This window comes from Elephantulus edwardii, unplaced genomic scaffold, assembly GCF_000299155.1.
Source record: "Elephantulus edwardii isolate Elephantulus edwardi_28Jun2011 unplaced genomic scaffold, EleEdw1.0 scaffold00472, whole genome shotgun sequence".
Classification (NCBI taxonomy): Eukaryota; Metazoa; Chordata; class Mammalia; order Macroscelidea; family Macroscelididae; genus Elephantulus; species Elephantulus edwardii.
In genome coordinates, this window is record NW_006400222.1 from 691457 (window position 1) to 713692 (window position 22236).

The window sequence follows — 22236 nt, forward strand, 5'->3', positions numbered from 1 at the left end:
TATGTCAATTGGTATATCATCTATTCCTGGAGCCTTATTTTTTGCCATTTCCTTCAAAGCAGCCTGAACTTCTTCTTTGATCACCATAGGCTCTTGCTCATATGTTGTTTCATGAAATTCTTCTATGATTAGGGAGGTGGTAATGCTGTGTACCATCGAGTTAGAACTGACCCATAGCTGATCCTCCTGAAGGATTTCAGAGGCAATTGATTGACAAGAGGAGATGGACATGAACTGTGTGTGTCATCAGGATTACAGCATAGCTTCTCGCCACTAGACCACCAGAGATTAGGGGTACTGCTCCCCAATTAGGTGGGTTGCCCTTGTGCTGCCAGTGATTGTAACATTTCCTAGCCATGCCTTAAGATCACTTTAGATCAGGAGTGGAGGCTGGGGACTGCTACCTGGTGACCTCTGCTGTCACAAGTGCCCAGAGTGGGGTGACTCACACATTCTGCATTCTTAGAAGGCCCCTCCCCACGTTGTTGTCTGGCAGCCTAATTTCTTAATCCCCAGTGGGCTAAAGGGCCTTGAGGATCTACAGGGTGACAGCAGGGCAGCGAAATACAAGTGGAAGGCTCTTAAGGGTGGTAAACTAGAGAGAAAGTGTGCCCTAGAAGCCCACTTAAGTCTACTGGGTAGCAAAGCCGTGCTGTCCTGCCTTGTCCCTGCAGATCATCCAGCATAGAAGGGATCACCCCTCCACTCTGTCCCTGCAGACAGTTGCATGTTACAGTCTAGCACATAAGGGGTCACTGTGATCCTCCACTCTCTAGTTCAGGTTTGCTATCTTGCTTTGTTTGAAGTTGGTAATGTAGATAGAGCGTCGACACAACTTTTTCTAAGAAACTTGCCCAAGTTATTGCTATTATTAACCAGAGGGTAAATAATATTTTGGCCTTTTCTGGCATTAAAGGATTGGACTTGTGTGAAATGCAGACAAGTAATGTGCCTCTGTTTTCTCCCCTGCCCCCGTCTGCACCAGCAAAGCTGGCAGGCTGACAGGTGCTTCAGGACGGACTTTCTGGCTACTGACCGTTTGCTGGTGAGTGTGAGCATCGTCAGTGCAGTGTGACATCCTCGGTCCCGCTCATGCGTGTCTATCCCCACATTTTCAGTGGGTCTCAGCAGTGCCACACAAACTCCCATTATTTAGCCAGCAACAGTGTTGATGAGGCGCGTGGTGTATAACTGAGCAGAGAATAGGCTCTCCCCAGTCAAAGTGGCCAGAACTCAAGACTGACCCCGCCACCAGGTGGCTTCCTGCACCGTTTGTCTGGTGACAGTAAAGACCAGCCTTTTGTTTCCAGCACAGAACCTTGGCTCTTGGGCTGCGTCCCGTGCCACCATATCTGGCAAGTGGAGCACTGTGTGGTATCTGCCGCAGTCTGCAGGGCTTTCAGGAGAGACCCTGCACCTTGCACCAGACAAGAAGCATGACCCGCTGACCCAGGTCTGAGCATCTGGTGCAGTGTGTAGGCACAGCCTGGTCCTGCCAGGCATGTGTGGGGATGTGAGCCCAAACTGTCCAGCTAGATGGACAGCGGCCACTGCGTGTGTACACAGTGATCTGAGTGCTGCCCCTGGTGGGTCACAGGTGGAACCCAGCATGCTGAGTCTCCACCTCTGCAGTCACAGGACACTTAGAGCATACAGTTGACCCAACACACTCCCTGGCCTCACCTTTTCATGACTTTAACAAGTGTCTATCCAAAGTTAAAGGGACGGAAAGAAAATGAACCACTTGGCCAAGTGTTTAGGCAGAATGTTTCCTGGGACCCTCAATCTGGCCTCACCTCTGACGCCTCCTTTCTTACCCCTCCACTGCAGTTGCTGACCCGGACTGCGTGTAGGTGTGCGACCAACAATGAGCTCTGTTGCCGTTTTGACCCAGGAGAGCTTTGCCGAGCACCGGAGTGGACTGGTACCGCAACAAATCAAAGGTGATTGCCCTGGGCACTCTCCCTGCGACTTGGGCACTGCCACAGCTCCGTCCTCCCTGCAGGTACCCTCTGCCTCTCTCAGTGTTGGGCAGGACAAGGCTCCTGTCTGACTCCACACACTGCAGTAGGTAAAGAGCTGGTCTAGTCAACAGGGAGATGGGTGACACAGAAAGTGACTAAATGTGGACAGCATTCTGGAGAGCCACTGGTGACCAATGAGATCCTCCCTTCTGAGAGCCACTGGTAGCCTGTTGGGCCAACGCCATCATAAGGGCAGGTCAGACCTGGCCTCTGGCTCCCCGAGGCAGCTGGCCAGACTTGAGGGCAGTGCTGCTTAGAAACAGTACTCTTTCATTTACTCCCGTATCTCAAAGTAGAGAGGTGTTAAGGTGCTAGTCTTTGTTTTAATATGATATGTCTAAGACTGTGCTCACGTCCATGTCTGAGGTTAAAAGCACCATCATGACGTGTCCTCCCTTCTTTCCTCTCCTTGGATCTGTGCTCACGTCACGGCTACAGCTGCCTCACAAATACCCAGCTGTCATCTGAGGCCTGGATCTCTGCTCAGATGTCATGCAGTCCACAGACTGAATGAATAGCTGCCTGGTGTTCCGCTCACTAGTTTGAGGGACTGTTTCTACCATGGAGGGGCCCAAACAGCCCCGTATGGCTCCCATGGAGGCTCCTGGCATAGGCTGCAGACTCCCTGAAACACAGCAGCACTTGCGGGGGCGGTGTGGAGGGGTACTTTGCTGGTTAGCCCTGGGCAGCCAGGCCATGTGGCTGTGAGTGCAAAGCCAGGGATCAGATGTATGCTCTGCTTACCTGGGAGCTCATAGGTCCTTCACATCCATTGCAGCATTTTCTCACTAGCTTATTATGTGCCTGATTCTGGGCACCTCCAGGTCGTCTCCTCGAGCCCATGGTTGATAATGTGGGAATGAAGGTGCGGTGAAGAATTTGGTTTCCCCGTGGTGATGGTGGTGAAGGGTGACCCAAAATGTGGCAAGTCCCACTAGAATTACCTGGTGCCCAAGTGTGGAAGGGCCTGATGTGCTCAGGCTGCTCTGGGGAGCCCTTCAGGACCCGCATTGTTTGGTCCCCTCTTGTTGACTCTGTCCTGTGGCAACCCTCAGGGCCCCTGTTGTTGTCCCCCATTGTTGGTCCTGTGTAACAGCACTGTGGTAGATGTGGTTCTGAGAGGACCTCAAGAACTGGTCCACTCTGGTGGCTCCAGCCGCAGCGGGGGTGACCTGCTAGGAGAGGAAGCACACTTGCCTTGGCCTTCCCAGGGAGGGACAGCCTGGATGGGCACTTGGGGTCTAGAATCTGGCCCCATTGGGTTTCCTGGTGTAATCCTGTGCTGGGTAGTTAAGGAGCTGTCAGTGGGTCAAGTGTGTCTTATTTTGTTGTACATTGAAACTGCGGTCTTGTTCCATCTAGTGCTGAATGCCACATGCTGCTTGTTAACCTGTGTTTCCCCTCTTCTAGTTGCGACCTTAAATTCAGAAGAGGAGAGCGACCCTCCAACCTACAAAGATGCCTTCCCTCCACTCCCTGAGAAGGCTGCCTGTCTGGACGGCACCCAGGAGCCCTCCGGGGCCTGGAGCAACAAGATCCGGCCCATCAAGGCTTCTGTCATCACTCAGGTGGGCATCTGAGGAGGAGTAGGGAGGGCAGGTGTGAAGAGTGTTATTAGCTCCATGAAAGCAAAGTTATCCCCATGTCCTCTTCTCTGGAAGGAGGGCTGGCATTGGTGGACCCCTGGGGAGCTCTCCTGTCAGGGGAGTGGGTCCCGCTGAGACCCAGGTGCATACAGCCCTGCTTCCGCCCCCTGGACCCAGCTAGACTCGTATCTTCTGCCTGCACCTCATCTCCACTCGTGCCAGCCTTTCCATTGCACTTCCGCCACAAAACCAGCTGGCCCTCACTCACTCCTTCCCCCCAGCGGGCGCCTGACGCCTCTCGTAGACATCTTATAAACATTTTTTTGCTCTGTAGACCAAGACCAAGCCTGGGGTCCTTTCCCAGCCTCCTGCTCCCATTCTTAACAGCCTCTTCTGTCTTAACAGCCTGTCTTAATTAGTGTGTGTCCCTGTCTTATTTAGTTCGCTTAGACCCTTTTGGATGCCTCCTCTTGGGCACTTTCCTGGTGGGCAGGGTCCTAGCTGAACACCCCACCCAAACATGTGGCCCTCTCCAGAGGGCTCTGTCCCAGGTCTTACGGCCCTCAGCACTGATGCTGTCCTTCAGTCTTCATGGATGGGGGCTCTGTCCCAGGTCTTACATTCTCATCATGTGACATAGACTCTGGGGCTCAAGCTACACCCTGTGTGCATATGTCCCTCCTCATCTGATGTCCTTTCTGAGCAGGTGTTCCACGTGCCACTGGAGGAGAGGAAGTACAAGGACATGAACCAGTTCGGAGAAGGCGAGCAAGCAAAAATCTGTCTTGAGATCATGCAGCGGACGGGCGCACATCTGGAGCTGTCACTTGCCAAAGACCAGGGCCTCTCCATCATGGTCTCAGGGAAGCTGGACGCTGTCATGAAAGCCCGGAAGGACATTGTCGCTAGACTACAGACACAGGTGGGTATCTTGCCTTGCTCTTGCACTTGGTGGATGATCTAACCCAGATGCTCCTGCAGGAAGTGCCTCCCCAAGCACCTGAGTCATGAGAAGACCATAGGACTTGTCCCACCTCACATGAACTGGGCCTGTGTAGTTGTAACAGGCGGGTGGATGTGGAGTAGCTTGGTTCTTGGCATGAGAAGTTGCTGGCTCTTTCCTTTTTTTTAAATGCAGCTTACAGACCAGGCCTTGCAAATTACAGACCCAAGTTTTGTCTGTCCTGAGTGGTCTGGTCACAGTGCTGGAATCTCTCTTCAATTTTTAAATGCCCTCATTGGTCAGGCCCCATGACTGGATTGTCAGTCCCTCTGCACCCTGAATTCCAATTGGCTGGTTTGGTTTGTAGGGGCCTGTGGAGGAGAGGTCACAGCTGTGAGCCCTGCTGGCCTTCTCTGAGTTGGCTCAACAGATTCTTAAACTTCAGCTGAGCCCACCACTATTCAAGATCCTTGTCCCTGTCTGTCATTGCCTTGTCGCTGTGACCATTGCTTAAGTCTCGAGGAGTCACAAGTCATGACTACCTGGTTCTTATTCCTGCCGTTTGTCTGCAGTCAGTATGAGCACTGAGGAGGGCGGAGGACCCGTCTCCCATCACTGTTCAGAGGACCTTGTCAATTGGAGAGTCTGTTTGGGGCCTGAAGAGTGTGGTTTCCCTTTGATGTCCTTCATCTTTGTGGTCAGCCCTTCTCCAGGCTTGACATGCATCACCTAGGCTGCTGTCTTCAGTGACCACTGCACTGCTAGCAGAAGGAGGTCCCTTTCACAGCCCCTCTCTGTCCAGTGGACACTCTGATCCTCAGACTCCTCCATGATCTGACCGTAGTCCAGATGCCAGTGGCGCCTGGTCTCTCTGTATGTCCCAGGAAAAAGGGAATGGGACCCAGGCTGCAGCCATCTCTCTTGTGGGCTCATGTCTTGCTGAGGATCTGGGTGCTGGAAGGCTTTGCTGTACACTGGATCTGGGAAGGCTTGAAATCACCTGCACCAGTCTTGCCACCAGGCTGAAGCCCCTTTACAGCCCTTCAGTCGCGGTCAGGTCTCAGTCAGAGAGAGGAGGTGCCCAGGTGGGGCAGTGCTGGCACCCAGCAGCCTCGTGTGTCCAGTCCTATGAGCCACTGTAGGCAGCTGTGACTGATCCCTGAGGGATCTGTGGGTCGTGTCCCTCCACACAGCTGCTTGGGGTACTGGGTGGCTTCTTGAAGCCCTTCTCCACTGACGGGCAGCTGAGTGGTTCCAGACTGGCTGTCGGAAGTCATCTCACTCAGTACAGGCCCTTTGTTCATGATCTTTCCTATTGAGTCCAGTGGCTTCACAGAGGTTCTAGAAGTGAGCTGGCCGGGTCAAAGGGTCACTGCTGTGCTCTTTTGCCACATGGGACCACATTCCCTCCTGGAGCAGTGCCAGCACACACAGCTGGCCATATGCACCATTCATTGGCACTTTCTGATGAGCAGAATCTTCTCAGTGTCTGAAGTGCCCGTTTCCCATGCAAACCTCTGCTATGTTTGGCTGTTTAAGCTGGTTTTTAGGATCTCTTGGGTTTTAGGCCTTCTCTAGTAACCGTTCATCCTCAACTCAAGTTGCAAACGGGTTTTGCCTTTGTTTGATCTTGGCCATTGCCCGTGACGCATTTGTTTTATGAAAGTTCTCTTGTTACTATCTGAATTATTCCTAAAGTAAATTACATAGTGTCATGGAAGAAAATGTCTTCACACTTTCTGTTTTCTTCTGGATCGTGTAAGGGTTTTGTGACTTTTCCTTTCCTGGTCAGTTGAAATGGGGTGAGGTACAGAGGTTTTACAGTGATTGGAGGTGTGGGTGTGGGTGTTTGCTCGTGCACTTGCCATCTAATCAGATCCAACTGGCCTAGAAGGAGACTGCCCCTCCTTCTCCAGTGGAGCGTCTGGTAAATTTGAACCATGCACCTTCGGGAGTGCAGCGCAGCTTCTTGCCACTAGGCCACAGAGCTCCCTGGAGACAGTGCTTTTACCATGTAGGCTGTCCTCTTAGTAACTCAGGCCCTGTGCTGGCTTCTCAGCTGTGCTCTTGCTTCCACTCTGATGGTTTGGTGCTGTGTTGTCGTAGCCGCTTTGCCTTCTCGCCCACCTCCTCAGACGGTTGTTAGCGTTGTCCTGGTTCTTTTTCCCTAACCTGCTTAATGTGCAAAGTTTATAATCTTACGTTGGGAAGGTTGGCTTTACCCTGGTAATGGTGCACTCTGTACTGGAGAGGGATGTGTGCTGTCAGTGTCACTGCCATGGACTAGAGGCCTTTGTTCCGAAGCATGGGAGAGGACAGATGGCCCTGTCCTCCTACTTGGAATCCCTGGCCTGGAGAAGTTTGGCCTCATGGTGGGTTAGGGTATGTGTAGCACGTCTAGGAGGACTGTTTACCTTTCCAGAAGCAGACCCAGGTGAGCAGTCCTGCCCTGAGCCTGGCATGATGAGAGGCAGCCGATGTGAGTGGATGGTATCCCTGAGCATTGCTGTTGTAATGCATACAGCCACACTGGGAAGACCCTGGACAGTCCCCAGGTGATAGCTGCGTCACCTGGAGGTGCAGGGATCATGGAGATATGTCACCTTGAGCGTGCCCTGGCCTGTGGTCAGGTTGGTGGGAACAGATAAGAATGGCATCCTAGCCAGAGAGGTATTAGTCTCCTGCTGAACCCACAATTTGGTGTCCTTTGGTTTTTTGCTCTAGGCCTCAGCGACAGTTGCCATTCCCAAGGAACACCATCGCTTTGTGATTGGCAAAAATGGAGAGAAGCTGCAAGACTTGGAGCTAAAAACTGCAACCAAAATCCAAATCCCACGTCCGGATGACCCCAGCAATCAGATCAAGATCACTGGCACCAAAGAGGGCATTGAGAAGGCTCGCCACGAAGTCCTGCTCATCTCAGCAGAACAGGTGTGTGGAGGCCGCCACCGCTGCTTCTCACTGCATGAGAGGGCTCCTGCTCTGTGCCGAAGAGAGCTTGCAGCCTCGACCCCTCCAGGACACGTGCACTGTGACCTGGACATTGTTACCCATGTAGTGCCTGTCTGCCACATTAGGACACTCGGGTTTTCCAGTGCCTCAGCCTCACCCTCGATCTTTTCTAGGACAAGCGTGCTGTGGAACGGCTGGAAGTGGAGAAGGCCTTCCACCCCTTCATCGCAGGTCCCTACAACAGACTGGTAGGTGAAATCATGCAAGAGACCGGGACACGCATCAACATCCCACCGCCCAGTGTCAGCCGCACAGAAATCGTCTTCACAGGGGAGAAGGAGCAGCTGGCACAGGCAGTGGCACGCATCAAGAAGATTTATGAGGAGAAGGTAAGCGGCTTGGCAGTGGGCAGTCCTGAGAGCGGGTTGTCAGGGTTGTTCCCTGTTGCTGACCTGTTCTGACACCAGGGCAGCATATCCTTTCCCCTCTGACTGCCTGTGTGTTTCCACTAGAAAAAGAAGACCACCACCATCGCTGTGGAGGTGAAGAAGTCGCAGCACAAGTACGTCATTGGGCCCAAGGGCAATTCCCTGCAGGAGATCCTAGAGCGGACCGGGGTCTCCGTGGAGATCCCGCCCTCAGACAGTGCCTCGGAGACGGTCATCTTGCGTGGCGAGCCTGAGAAGCTGGGGCAGGCACTGACCGAGGTCTATGCTAAGGTGACTGCCCCTTGAGAGCCGAAGGCCCTGGGCTGCGACTGGGCCTTGCTCACCTCTCTGAGCCCAGCAGGTAGCTGGCACCCACATGCTCGTCCCCTGTGTTCCAGGCCAATAGCTTCACTGTCTCCTCGGTCTCTGCTCCCTCCTGGCTGCATCGTTTCATCATCGGCAAGAAAGGGCAGAACCTGGCCAAGATCACACAGCAGATGCCAAAGGCAAGGAGCGCTCTGGAGCGGGCTATGTGAAGGGTGTCCCTGCTCTTTGCTCAGCTGTCACAACCCTTTTCTGATATCTGTCCTGCTGCTGTCCCCAGAGATGTTTCCAAAGCAGACTGTTCTTGGGCTGCTGCTGCTGCTGCTGCATGATCATAAAAGAAACAGAGAAGAAGCGTCTAGGTGTCGGCCTCACTCCTTTGTTCTTTGTAGCCAAGGAGAGGCAGTGGGTGGGTGGGGTGCAAGCATGGCTGGGCTTAGTAACCCTTAGGAAATAGCCTTTTCAGAATGTGGCGTAGCGCTGCACAACTGTGACGGCAGTAGCTGCTGAAGAGCAAACCTGTGTGGTGATTGGTTTGTGGTTGATGTACCTTTTCATCCTCTGCCTCCCTGGCCTGACAGTAGTACTCAGTTCCCGTTCCTGGTTCTGTTTGTGTCTTCTGTTCACAAAGGACAAGGTTGCTCCCAGTAAGCTTTTGCAGCAGGGTGCACCATCGGACCTGTTCTCGTCATTTCTCTTTCTGCTTTGCCTAAACCTTGTTTCCTGTTCACTTGTCAGTGACTGCTTTTTCTAGGTTTCCCTTGTTGCCTCACACAGGCGGCTCCATGGCTGGCTCCCCAAGGAACTTTTCAGACACTGCACTCTCAAACTTTGTTGTCGAGCACACGTTCTCCAGCTGACCTTCCCTCTCAAGACCAGAGAGGAGCTGGGTTCTGAAGTGGATGGTGGCACCTGGGGCACTGCTGGGTTTTCCATCAGTCTGGGTACCAGCACCATGTGAACAGTGTAGCCACTTGCACTTAGTGGGAAAGCAGAGGACGGGACTGTCAGGTTCACTTCACATGAATGGGCCTGGCCCAGCTCTCCCCTCTCTCTGTGTGAGGTCTGCCCCTGGAGGGGGCACTGTGCCACCCCAGTCTAACTAGCTCTCCTTGTTCTTGGACAGGTCCACATTGAGTTTACTGAGGGCGAGGACAGGATCACTCTGGAAGGCCCCACAGAGGATGTGAATGTGGCCCAGGGGCAAATTGAGGCCATGGTCAAGGACTTGGTGAGCTGCAGGGAATCCTGGGGGTGGGAGGGTCAGGTGGACAGCAGATTGGTGCTTGGGCAAAGGGCAAACTGTTTGCATGCTGACCATCATCTGGAAGGGCAGGTGGAGGAGACAGGTTTCCTGGTGAACTCGGACTGAGCGGTGGACACTGTTGGGCTCTGGCCTGTGTGGCAGCCATGCCGTGGGCCACAGCACGGCTGGCACTGACACTTGTGTGTTCTCCTACAGATCAGCCGGATGGACTATGTGGAAATCAACATTGACCACAAGTTCCACAGACACCTGATTGGAAAGAGCGGATCTAACAGTGAGTGACCCTCCAGCGCGGCCAGGGGACATAGCCCTGAGGACTGGGCATCTGCAAGGGGAAGCCATTGTTCCAGGTCATTTATCTGTAGTTGCTGGCTTCTTCCCTGGAGCAGCAGTTGGCTTGAGGCATGCATAGCACTCTCGGGGTGCTTTCTCCAGCACTCAGACAGGCTTGTGTAGCCCATCAAGGCACCCACACTAAGCGTGGCTCTTGCTGTCATGTATGCAGCCAAATCAGAGCTGAAAGGAAAAAGTGAGCGGCAATAAGGGGTGAAATAAGCACTCGGCCAGGCAAGGCCGCTGTCCCACGGCCAGTGTGCTCTCAGGTCAGTGCCAGGCAGAGAGACCCAAGGCTGGAGCAGGTCCCGGCCACTAGGAGAGGGCACTAGGAGAAGCCCTGCTGTGTGCTCCACCTCACCATGAACCTGCTAGTGTCTGTCTAGGGCTGTAGTACATTGTGGGGATGTAAGTCTCCATGTGCAGTTGGTTTTCAGTAGCGGCAAGAACTAACACGTGATCCTGTTCTTTAAGTAGGCTCTTTGAGTAGGGATTTTTTTCCTCTCTCTGTCTGACACTTGAACAGCAGCTCCTAAGCACATCTGTGCACTGGGATCCTGGGGATCTCCGCTGTTGCACAGTGCAGGCTGTGCTGAGGCACGGTACAGGCTATAGGGGCTCACCAGCCTCACCTGCGCTATGCACAAATGTATTCCCATTTGTTCTTTTCCAGTTAACAGAATCAAAGACCAGTACAAGGTGTCTGTGCGCATCCCTCCCGACAGCGAAAAGAGCAACTTGATCCGGATCGAGGGAGACCCGCAAGGCGTGCAGCAGGCCAAGCGGGAGCTGTTGGAGCTCGCCTCCCGCATGGTGAGCGTGCCTGTCCTTGTCCACAGAGCATTACAAGGCCACTTCTGATGCCAGCCTCCATAGGACCATGTCCTCAAGCTCCTGCCACTCAGCCTGCAGCATCTGATGTCCTGGGGGATGCTAGTCTGGCAGATCCCTGCCGATCTGCTTGTTCCTCTGTTTTCCTCTAGCGGTTTTCACTCTGCGGGAGCATGAGCATGCTCCTCTGAGACCATTCTTAACTCCCAGGGGCTCAGCAGTGGCCCAGACAAACTCGATCCAGGGGGCTAGCCTCTGCCCCATGGAAACCACTGCCGCCTGGTTTGCTTTGGGGTCATGGCCAGACAGGTAGAAGTTGTGGTCATTGAGCTCTGGCATTTGCACTTTTGTTGTGCTTGGTTCAGGAGAACACAAAGCACAAGAGTTGCTAGAGGGAGCTCGCATGGTAAGGACTATAACTCCCGGGGGACTCTGGGAATGAAGCTGGGCAGTTCCTCTGGGCAAGTGGGCTGCTGTGGCCTTACTCACCCAGCTCCCAGGATCTGCTCACATTGGGAGTCCATCTTCTTTTCTTCCATTGTATTTTTTAGGAAAATGAGCGTACCAAGGACCTAATCATTGAACAGAGATTTCACCGAACAATCATTGGGCAGAAGGGTGAACGGATCCGTGAAATTCGTGACAAATTTCCAGAGGTGACCACTCACAGCAGTACTCTTCTGTGGCTGTCCGTGGAGTTGGATTGGTACAGGGACTCCACTCATCTGGGCCTTATGGTGATTTATGGTGATTTGTTCTAGGTTATCATCAATTTTCCAGACCCAGCACAAAAAAGTGACATTGTCCAACTCAGAGGACCCAAGAATGAAGTGGAAAAATGTACAAAATACATGCAGAAGATGGTGGCAGACCTGGTAGGAATGCTACACCACCTGTTATCATGGGACAGTATTCCTTCAGAACCACACACACCCACACCCACACACACCCACCCACCCAGGAGCCTCTGTCAGGATGGAATTTAACCAAAACCGACCTGGGAGATTCTTCCCACGGTGGTTCCCATTGTAACCTGAGATCAGACCCTTGCCACATCGCCACTGGGCACATCTTTATTTTTAGAGAGATGTTTTTGTATACATAACTTTAATTACTGTTTCAGTCCATCATCAATACATTGTTTTATAATATTTACTAGCATTGATGAGTAGAATTAGTGTCTGATGAGTTATTCTGTTATGTATTGCCTTTCTGTTCACCAATCTTACTGATTTATTATTTTCTCCCTTTCCCTCACTTGTAACCATCCATGAATGATTCTGTGTGTAAACCTTTCCTTAGCTTTTTATAATAGTGGAGCTCTGATGGCCAAGTGTTAAAATACTGCACCGCAATCCCAAAGTCACAAGGTTCAAGTCCCCCAGCTGCTGCATGGGAGAAGGATGAGCAGTGTCCTCTCATGCCGTTTTCTGCCTCTGAAAACCCGGAGAGTCCAGCTCTGAGTCACTTCCCACTCGAGAGCACCCAGCTTACGAGTCTTTCTGTAATCGTGATCTTGGACCATGAGAAGCCTTTGCGGCTGATATGTTTTGCTTAGCCGATGTCTCCCAGCTGCACCTGGGTTCTGCAGTCTTCTGTATTTCTTGTCTGTCTGTCCCATGGTGCTACATTGTGTGAAGGGCCTGTCTTTATTCATTCATGGTGGGTTGCCTCCATCTGCTGTTAGTAACGCTACAGTAACGCTCTGACCATTTTAATGGGATTATTTGTCTTTTGATTATTGAGGTGTTGGCATTTTCTATAGTTTTTAAAGATGAGTCCTTTGTCAGGTAGGTAATTTTCCCCAGTCTGGAGATTCTGTTTTTTACTCTTCAGGAGAGATCTCATGATGCACAAAAGGACTTAATTTTTCAGAAGTCTTCATTGTCTTGTTGGTTTCTAAGCTGACTGTGCATTTGGAATGACTTGATATGCTATAGATCGGGGCTTCTGAGTTTGTCCTAATTTTTTCTTAACGTTCTCATTTTCCTCTTTGGTGTGAAGTATGGCTCTTGTCTCTGTTTCCTGCAGTAGGTAGCCAGTAGGCTGTCTTTCCCCCGCGTTTAAATGGATCAGTCAAAGATGAACTGTTCATAGGTGGATGGGTTTATTTCTGTATATCTTTGCACCAGCTCCAGCATGTTTTGGTTACTGTGACTGTTACAGGTTTGGAGACCAGGAAATGTGAAGTAGTCTGTTTTTTTCCTGTGGTAGCACGTTGCTTATCTTTTCTTTCCATATAAAGTTGCATGATTGTTACATCTCATGACGGGATCTGGATCCGAATTGCTTATTATCTGTGTACCGCTCTTGGTAGTGTTGCCAGTTTTACAAAATACCCTGAGCTCAGTTTCCCAATCTGTGAGCAGAGTCTATTTCTCCATTCGTGTTGCTCTGTCTGGGTTTCTCATAGTTTTTAGATGCTATTGAGTCCTAAACAACTCATATTGTTAACATCGAGTTGGATCTGACCCATAGGTGACCCTCTAGCAGGTCCTCAGAGGCTTTTAATCATATGGAAGGAGATTTCCCATCCTCCTTCTGTGGAGTAGATTTGAACCTCATACCTTTGGGATTGCAGTGCAGTTTCTTACCACTAGGCCACGAAACAACTTAACAGCTGATCCTTTCGTTGCCTAAGGAGTTCCTCATTGTGGTGACTGTTCTAAGTGGTAGCTTTCTCCTTGTTGCCTCTCCATCGTTCTCTCTGCTCCTGTAGCACAAGCCACTGGCTTTCGTGCACTAGTCCTATACCTGCCACTTTGCTAAATCACATCCACTCCTTTTCTTCCTGAGATTTTGAGATTTTCTTTATATAGGATCATACCATCCTCAAATAAAGATTGTTTTGCTTCTTCTGTGTCAATTTAGAGACCTTTGATTCCCTTTCCTCGTTGTTCTGGCTAGGACTTCAGTACAGTATTGAGCAGGCATGGTGATAAAAAGGTATCCTTGTCCGGTTCTGTTACAACTTTAATCTTTCTCCATTGCGACTAATGCCAACTGTTCATTTGGTACCTATGCTGTTAATTATATTGAGAAATTTCCCTTCTGTTCCTACTTTGAGCATTTTTTGTCAGGAAAAGGTAGAGTTTTATCAAATTCCTTTTGTGCATCCGTTGCTAAGATCATATTGTTCTTTTCCGTTCTATTGGTATAGGGGTTGCATTGATTGTGTTTCTAATGTTGAACTCTTTGTATACCTATTATGAATCGCACTTGATCAAGATTAGTGATAAATTTTTAATATAATGCATTGGGAAAATCTACTATCAGGGACTTCTCCAGAGACTTAAGAGCAACAGTGTCAGTCTGGAGACTAAGGTGCACCTGATCCAGGCCATGGTTTTCACAATTACATGCTATGCATCAGAAAGCTGGATAATGACTAGGGATGATAGAAGAAAAATTGATGCCTTTGAGCTGTGGTTCTGGAGAAGAGCATTGAATATAACGTGGACTGCCGGGAGAACAAACAGGTTCATCCTAGGGAGAGGGAAACTAGGCTGCTTCTTGGAGGCAAGGATTCTGAAGCTTCGTCTGACATACTTTCAGGATATTGCAAAGGAAGACCAGTTCTTTGGAGAGGGAAAGCACAGGAAAGGAAGACCCTTGATATGGATTGACTGAGTAACTGGTGTGATGGGGTGTCAGAGATGATAACATTGGCTCAGGATAGAGCAGGAAGCCACCCAACGGCACATAGTGATGACAGGATGGTATGGCTAGGGTTTTATTGAGCATTTTTGCATCTGTGTTCATGAGGGTAGTTGGTCTCTGGTTCTGTGTTTAGTAGGCTTCTTTCCTGGCTGTAGTGTTAAGATGTTTCTTATGTAGAAGTATTCTCCTAGAATTTAAAATTTCTTGACTAGGAATTGGTGTTAGTTCCTACCTAAATCCTTGGTAGAATTCACCAGTGATGCCATCTGAACTAAAACTCTTGTTGTTGGGGATGTTTTTATGACTTGTGTGATTTCTTCTTTGGTGATGAGACTGGTTAAAGTCTCTGGCATGAATGGCGTATGCTTAGGTTGCCGTGAGTTTCTAGATATGGATCCGTTCCTCAGTTTTCAGGTTCTGTTAGTGTAGCTTTTGACAGTATCCTGTTACTGGCTCTTTAGTGTCTAATGCTTCTGTTGTGAAGTCATCAGCTTTGTTTCTTAGCCATGTTGTTACTTTTTTTCTTTTGTTTGATTTGCTTATTGATTCTTTTTTTTTTAATATACTGGTTTATTTACAATGTTTGAATATATTATTTTTTACACTGGATCTTTCCCATTTCATTCATACCTCTCCACCATCCCCATCAAATTGTGTAGCCCTATGATTAACCCCCTCCTGCCCGTCCTCACCCCTCTGCTTCCACTCTTGCCCACCCTTGGATCCTCATACTCATTCTACAGTAACGATTTTATACAGTATTTGGCCTTATGGCCACTCAGCATAATGCTCTCCAGTCCCTCCCAAGCTAGGTAGTAATTTACAAAATTATAACTCCTGGGTGCTGCATAGTATTCCACTGTGTGAGTATACCATAATTTCTCAGTTCATTTGATTGTTGTTGGACAGCTTGGCTGTTTCCATTTTCTTGCTATGGTGAACAACACTGTTGTGAACATTGATGTCCAAGTCTCCGTTTGAGCCTTTATTTCCTTTTATCCAGAGGCTATAGGATCTGCTTTGCTGGTTTTTGTCAGAGATGCAGGGTGTGAATTAATTTGAGTACTGCTTTTGCCTTGTGGATTTTGGTATGTTGTGATTTCATTGTTAGAGAAAATTTTAAACTTCTTGAAACAGCAGAAATGCTCTTACCCAAAAGTGTTCGAGCAGGGTCTTATTTCATATCCATGCCCTTGATACTTTTTCCTGATGGTCCAGTTGTTGATTTCTAACTTAGACCATTATGATCTGGGGAAAGACTTTGCAGTCTTTCCATTTTTTTAAATATATGAGATTTGCTTTGTGATTTAATATGTAATGTGTGTTGATGGATGTTGAGGTAAGACTTTTCCACTCTCTTGTTTAGTGCCCATGGGACCTGGCTGGACTTGATGGCTTTTGGGTGATACATGTGTCTAGTGATTAGAGAGTGTGTGCATTTTCTCTCAAAGGGGGCTTTGAGCCATTGACTTGTGATGTGCCTGATTTTTGAGTTGTTGCACAGGTGATCTGCAGGCTCTGCAGGGATGGGAGGAGACCAAGGCAGGGCCTGGCTGCAGCACACAACCTTGTCTTCACATTGCCTCTGTTTTAGGAAGCTTTCACTCTACATGAATGCTAACTGTGCCATCTTTTTTGTTTTTCAGGTAGAAAATAGCTATTCCATTTCTGTTCCAATCTTCAAACAATTTCACAAGAACATCATTGGGAAAGGAGGCGCAAACATTAAAAAGGTGACCCACTTGTTCCCTCCTTTCACCTCTTTGTCACTTATTCCTTGCCCCCTTGCACCACTGTAAATTTAAATTTGAACGGAGACCTTTCCTTCCCAGCACTTGCAGCCAGTTAACATCTTAGTTCCTCTTTGCTTGTAGATCCGTGAAGAGAGCAACACCAAGATAGACCTTCCAGCCGAGAACAGCAATTCAGAGACCATTGTCATCACAGGCAAGCGGGCCAACTGCGAGGCCGCCCGGAGCCGCATCCTCTCTATTCAGAAAGACCTTGTAAGGAGAGCCCTGAAGTGCTGATTTTTCCTCTCTGACAGCCTCCTGGAGCGCCAGGCAGGGCACTCGCCTCTGCTTCTTGCGAGCACCCTGTCCTGTCAGATACTCCCCTCCACAGTCCAGAGGCTTGCTCCTAGGCCCTGAGCCCCAGGGGAAGGATGGGAATGGAGGGATGTCTCACTGTAGCCCTGCCCTGCCCTGCCCTTTTTACTCCTGCGTGTGCTTGATTTCAGGCCAACATCACCGAGGTGGAGGTCTCCATCCCAGCCAAGCTGCACAACTCCCTCATTGGCACCAAGGGCCGCCTGATCCGCTCCATCATGGAGGAGTGCGGCGGGGTCCACATCCACTTCCCTGTGGAAGGTTCTGGAAGCGACACAGTTGTCATCAGGGGACCTTCCTCAGATGTGGAGAAAGCCAAGAAACAGCTCCTGCACCTGGCTGAAGAGAAGGTGAGCACCCCGCCCTCACTGTGGGAACCCCATCTCTAAGTTTTTACTTAGTCTGAGGAGAAGTGCGTCCTGGCGGCTGTGTGGGACTCCGGCTCCCCGCTTGTCCACTGGTGCTCTTGAGTCAGCTCTGGTAGGGCTTCTGCTAGAGTGTGCTGACCCTTGGCCACATCGGAGGGAGTCTGTCAGCACTTGTCCCACATGGTGGCTGGGCACAAGTGCGTCTTGTAGTTTGTGTTGGGTTTATAGCTTAGTGTTTGCCATGAGGGAGACCCGGCTCGTTCCCATTTCTGCTTGGGTGGTGTCCCTGCTCTCTCGCTGACTGGTGCTGGTGGCCCCCCTTTAAATCCTATGTGTTTGCTCTGAAGGAATCACATGACGAGGTAGACAGGCTCTGACTGCTTTTCCTGGTCGCCTCATGTGGTCATGCTTCTGTCAGGGAGCTGTTGGCTAAGGTTTTTCAGAGCCGGTGTCAGGGCTTGTGAGGAGGGGGGGTTGCCTCTAGTGAGATGATGCCAGGCGAGGCAGCAGCTTTTCCTGTGACCTTTTCGTGTGTTTAACATGAACCAACTTGGCACCTCTGAGCCAGCACCCCTGCTTGATTTTTCCATGTTACCAGCTTCCAGGCTGCTGGGCTGGATTTGCCCCATTAGCTTTTTTAAAATGGTGTGGGTGCCTTTCCTGGCCTGGTTTAGAGGCAACCACAGTGCCACCTACCTGAGGCTCACACTGTCTGTGGGATCGACCGTGTCTGTGGTAATGTGTGTCAACCAACCCACAGCTGTTCACAGCAACTACTTAGTCTGTGGGTCACTCTGGGTCATCTCCATAGCAAACAAAGAGCTTCACGGTTGACATCCGCGCCAAGCCAGAGTACCACAAATTCCTCATTGGCAAAGGGGGTGGCAAGATCCGCAAGGTGCGGGACAGCACTGGTGCCCGCATCATCTTCCCGACGACGGAGGACAAGGACCAGGACCTGATCACCATCATTGGGAAGGAGGATGCTGTCAAGGAGGCCCAGAAAGAGCTGGAGGCCCTGATCCAGAACCTGGTGAGCCTCGGCTGCCCTGGGGGGTCTTCCTGATCCAGAACCTGGGGAGCCCTGGCCACCCTCGAGGTCTGCAGTGCCAGGGAGTGAAGGCTAGCCTTGATGTCTGTGCTTTTCTCAACTCAGGACAATGTTGTGGAGGACTGCATGCTAGTGGACCCCAAGCACCACCGCCACTTTGTCATCCGAAGGGGCCAGGTCCTGAGGGAGATTGCAGAGGAGTATGGGGGCGTGATGGTGAGCTTTCCACGTTCCGGCACACAGAGCGACAAGGTCACCCTCAAGGGTGCCAAGGATTGTGTAGAGGCTGCTAAGAAGCGCATCCAGGAGATCATTGAGGATTTGGTAGGTGCTAGCCCAGATCTTCGCCATCCGCTGGGGTCCTCACACACCTTGGAAAGACGGGGGTGGGGGTAGTCTGAGAGTACCTGGGAATTCACCAGAAAGGCAAGTGCTGTAGGCATACCCTAGGACTTTGAACTTGTATTTCCTCTGCTCCTCCAGGAAGCTCAGGTGACCTTGGAATGTGCCATCCCCCAAAGGTTCCACCGGTCTGTAATGGGCCCCAAGGGTACCCGAATACAGCAGATCACTCGGGATTATGGCGTTCAGATTAAGTTCCCTGACAGAGAGGAGAACCCAGGTGAGAGCGTTGTGAGCTGCCCTTCCTGGGGCAGAAGGGGCATGTGTGGTGCAGATCCTGTAAGGTGCTTTGTGTACCACCTGGAGGGTCCCAGATTCCTCTGGTAAAGAACCATAACTGTGATGGCCCCGTACGCAGTCCATAGGCAGCGCTGGCCTGTCCTCTGCTGAGTTTACAGCAGCCCACTCTGAACCCTTAGCTCCACCACTGTTCTAGGAGGTGATTTGAGTTGCATGCAGGTTGGGGCTGGCACGAGGGCCCTCAGCCTTCTAATTACTATTAGGTGCTGGTCTCCTGAGAATTCCTGTCCAGTGTCAGTGGCTGTTGTTACTTGGGCCCCTTGGGCTGTGCTCAGTGGTGGCTCCCATCAGGGCAGTGTGCTTCTGCTCACACAGCTGGCATTCTTGATCCAGCTGACCTGGCTGCCCTGGGTTTACCAGCTGTTGGCCCTCAGCCTCTTGGGCTCCTGGAGTCTCTGCTGACTAAGCCCTGTGAACCCCCTGCCCTCTGGGTCAGGTTCTTGCAGATTTCCATCGCCCTGTGGCTGTGCCTTTAGTGTCATTTAGTTACCATGTCATGTTTGAGGAAAAATCACAAAGACTGGTACACAGAAAACCTGTGTCCTGTTACCAGAGTCCACCAGCCCATTCTGTCCCCAATGCCCCAGGCACTTCTGAGCAACTCATCAGTGTAAGTTTTATGTCCTTTATTCACCATGAACATGTCTAGCATCTGTTACAGTGACATTCTTATCCAATTCACACAGTACAAGGATGTCTGCAGATGCAGCCTTGAGCTAGCATATGTGGCTCCCAGCCCAGCTCCACGGCCCCCTTCCACACAGGCCCCGGCCCAGCTCCACGGCCCCCTTCCACACAGGCCCCGGCCCGGCTCCACGGCCCCCTACCACAGACCTAGGCCCTGCAGCACATGGCCTGCACCAAGCAGCTGGATCTCTTTGGTCCCCTCCCATGTTCACTCCTGTCAGTCATGCACCTCTGGCTCCTGCAGTATCTAGTCAACATTGTTTTTTTCATTTCTCTGATGCTCAGATGGTGGGCCTTCCCTGCTGCCCCACCTGGTGCCTTCTTGGGCTCCGTGTTCCTCATGGCTTCCTCATCTGTTCCCAAGGCTGTTCTCATCAGCCCTGTGTGTGAGCTGAGGAGAGCTGTCCAGGAGCCATCCTCAGTACTCCGAAGTCTCGACAGTCTGCTGCCCACTTCTGCCCCCATGCCTCAAGTCCTTTCCATCTACCCTTCTCCCCAGTTCCTAGCGCAGAGCCTGCCATATAGGAGAATGGGGAGGAGACCATGGAGGGGAGAGACACCAAAGAGGCTGAGCCTGGTTCTCCGAGGAGATGCGATATCATCATCATCTCTGGGCGCAAAGAGAAGTGTGAGGCCGCCAAGGAGGCCCTGGAGGTGTGTGCCTCTCTCCTAACTTGTAACACATATCCATACAGATGTGCACACCTGAGTGCCTCTGTCCACCTGAAGGCCAGTCAGCTGTGCCAGGTGGGGACTACTCACAGCCTGTCTGAGGCTCCCCGGGAACTGTTACAGGTTGAGCTCTCTCATAAATGGGGTATCCTTCAGATGAGGTCGTGGAGGGGCTGGACTGAGAATCATTGTCAGGTGGAGAAATGGAGGGAGCAAGCCAGCATCCAGTGGAACCTCCAGAAACATCCCTCTGCCACTCTAGGGCATGGCAGCTGGCCAGAATGCTGGAGGCCTGCGCTGGGTGTCAGTGCAGCATATTGGGCCTCTTCACCCTGCTGTTCCAGCACCACACATCCACTACTATTATGGGGCTTTTATTGCCTCTTGATGTTGGACTTGTGAAAGGGGCCTGCTTCGTCCTGGGGAAAGTTAACGAGGACCACAAGGTGGACTGACCGCCACCATCAAGCAGAGCAAAAACCATAGGCAGACCTGGGTCCTCTCTGCTGTTGACAGCCCCTGACAACACCGCATGGCCAGTGCGTCAGCCCAAGTGCGGGGAAATCTGGGTTCTGGGTGGGGGGGTCTGGGGGTGCTGCAGGATCAAGCAGCACTCTATCTGGTTTATCCACAATCTGCCAGGTTGTGTCTGCCACTGAGGCTCAAAACCCCCCATTTTCTCTGCCCTGAGTCTACCCTCCACTCCCTCGGGCCCTCACCCTGACTGCTCACCCTTGCAGGCTCTGGTTCCTGTCACTATTGAAGTAGAGGTTCCCTTTGACCTGCACCGCTACATCATAGGGCAGAAAGGCAGCGGGATCCGCAAAATGATGGATGAGTTTGAGGTGAGGCAGCGTTTTGGGCTTGCATTCAGGGTTCCTAGAGAGCAGAAAGATCGTCATTCTTGACTCCTGGTGTCCTGTCCCATTCACCCTTGGCTTGGCAGTTTCTCATGCCTCTAGGGTTGGGCATGATGCCTCTGGGCCATGGCACAGCTGAGCAGGTGTTTCTTTTCCCCCCCCCCTCCTTGCAGGTGAACATACAGGTCCCTGCCCCTGAGCTGCAGTCTGACATCATTGCCATCACCGGCCTGGCTGCCAACCTGGACCGGGCCAAGGCTGTGCTGCTGGAGCGTGTGCGGGAGCTTCAGGCTGAACAGGAGGAGCGGGTGAGCCCTTCTTATTCCCCGAGTTGACCCGCCATTCCTCCTCCGCTGAAACAGCAGGGGGGTGCTCGAGTGGCTGGGGGCCTGGGTCAGCCTGAGCCGGGCCCCGTGCTGTGGGCTGATGTGACAGTTAGTAGCTTTTCTGCTGTTACATGGGGCTCTGGCCCCAGTCTTGGCAGGACTGGCGTGGGGTGACCAGCTGAGGAGGGAATGTCCTGAATGAGGAGAAGACTTGAGTCCTAAAGTCCAGGCATTCCTCCTGGGCTGCAGGAGACATGCCCGCCCCACAGTGGCTCTGGGAATGGTGCTTTCAGGGGCAGTCCTGAGCCTGTAGGGGTGGAGTCCTTGCCCTCAAGCCTCCTCTCCTCTAGGCCTTGAGGAGTTTCAAGCTCAGTGTTACTGTGGACCCAAAATACCACCCCAAAATCATTGGCCGAAAGGGGGCCGTGATCACGCAGATCCGTCTGGAACACGACGTGAGCATCCAGTTCCCTGACAAGGACGACGGCAGCCAGGTGGGATGCTGTGCCAAGTTAGCGTGCTGCACCACTGGGAGGGCGTGGGGTGCTGTGTCCCTGTTGGGGGTGCAGGGCCAGCTGGGGTGCCGTACCACTGTGGGAGGGAACGGGGTATGTATCCCTGGAGTGGGGAGCGGGGGGTAGTGCTGTACAGCTGGGGTCTTGTACCCGTGTGTAAGGGTGTGGGGCCAGCTGGGGTGCTGTGCCCTGTGTGGGGATGTGAGGGTGAGGCTGAAGACTGAGGCCCCTCCTCAGTCTTCAGCCTCACCTGTGTCTATTCACCTTTGACGGTAGATGTTTACCTCTGTGGGGACCAAGAGGAGGGGATAGGATAAGGTGGCATCATTGCCGTCCCTACCTAGGTTTCCCTGATTTGGGTGCCCCCAGAACGAGAGCCCTGTGCTGGGTGTGTTCCCTGGGGATGAGGATAGGCCCTCCTGATGGTGCCTTCTGCAGCCCCAGGAGCAGATCACCATCACGGGCTATGAGAAGAACACAGAGGCGGCCCGCGATGCCATCCTCAAGATTGTGGGTGAACTCGAGCAGATGGTCTCAGAGGACGTGCCACTGGACCACCGTGTGCATGCTCGGATCATCGGCGCCCGTGGCAAGGCCAT

General features: G+C 51.7%; 1 protein-coding gene across 1 annotated transcript in view; it reads left to right on the forward strand.

Annotated features, from left to right (window-relative positions):
* The first annotated feature begins 1867 nt into the window (after window positions 1-1867).
* HDLBP (high density lipoprotein binding protein) overlaps window positions 1868-22236 on the forward strand; it is a 21307-nt gene continuing 938 nt past the window's right edge. Inside the window, 23 exon segments of the mRNA XM_006902927.1 lie at window positions 1868-1943; window positions 3435-3592; window positions 4317-4532; window positions 7278-7484; window positions 7679-7894; window positions 8018-8224; window positions 8332-8439; window positions 9384-9488; window positions 9720-9798; window positions 10531-10670; window positions 11240-11344; window positions 11450-11563; window positions 15995-16081; window positions 16223-16354; window positions 16588-16806; window positions 17636-17857; window positions 17981-18199; window positions 18359-18497; window positions 19764-19918; window positions 20677-20781; window positions 20970-21104; window positions 21473-21616; window positions 22076-22233. Of these exon segments, the coding sequence (XP_006902989.1) occupies window positions 1868-1943; window positions 3435-3592; window positions 4317-4532; window positions 7278-7484; window positions 7679-7894; window positions 8018-8224; window positions 8332-8439; window positions 9384-9488; window positions 9720-9798; window positions 10531-10670; window positions 11240-11344; window positions 11450-11563; window positions 15995-16081; window positions 16223-16354; window positions 16588-16806; window positions 17636-17857; window positions 17981-18199; window positions 18359-18497; window positions 19764-19918; window positions 20677-20781; window positions 20970-21104; window positions 21473-21616; window positions 22076-22233 (3446 nt within the window).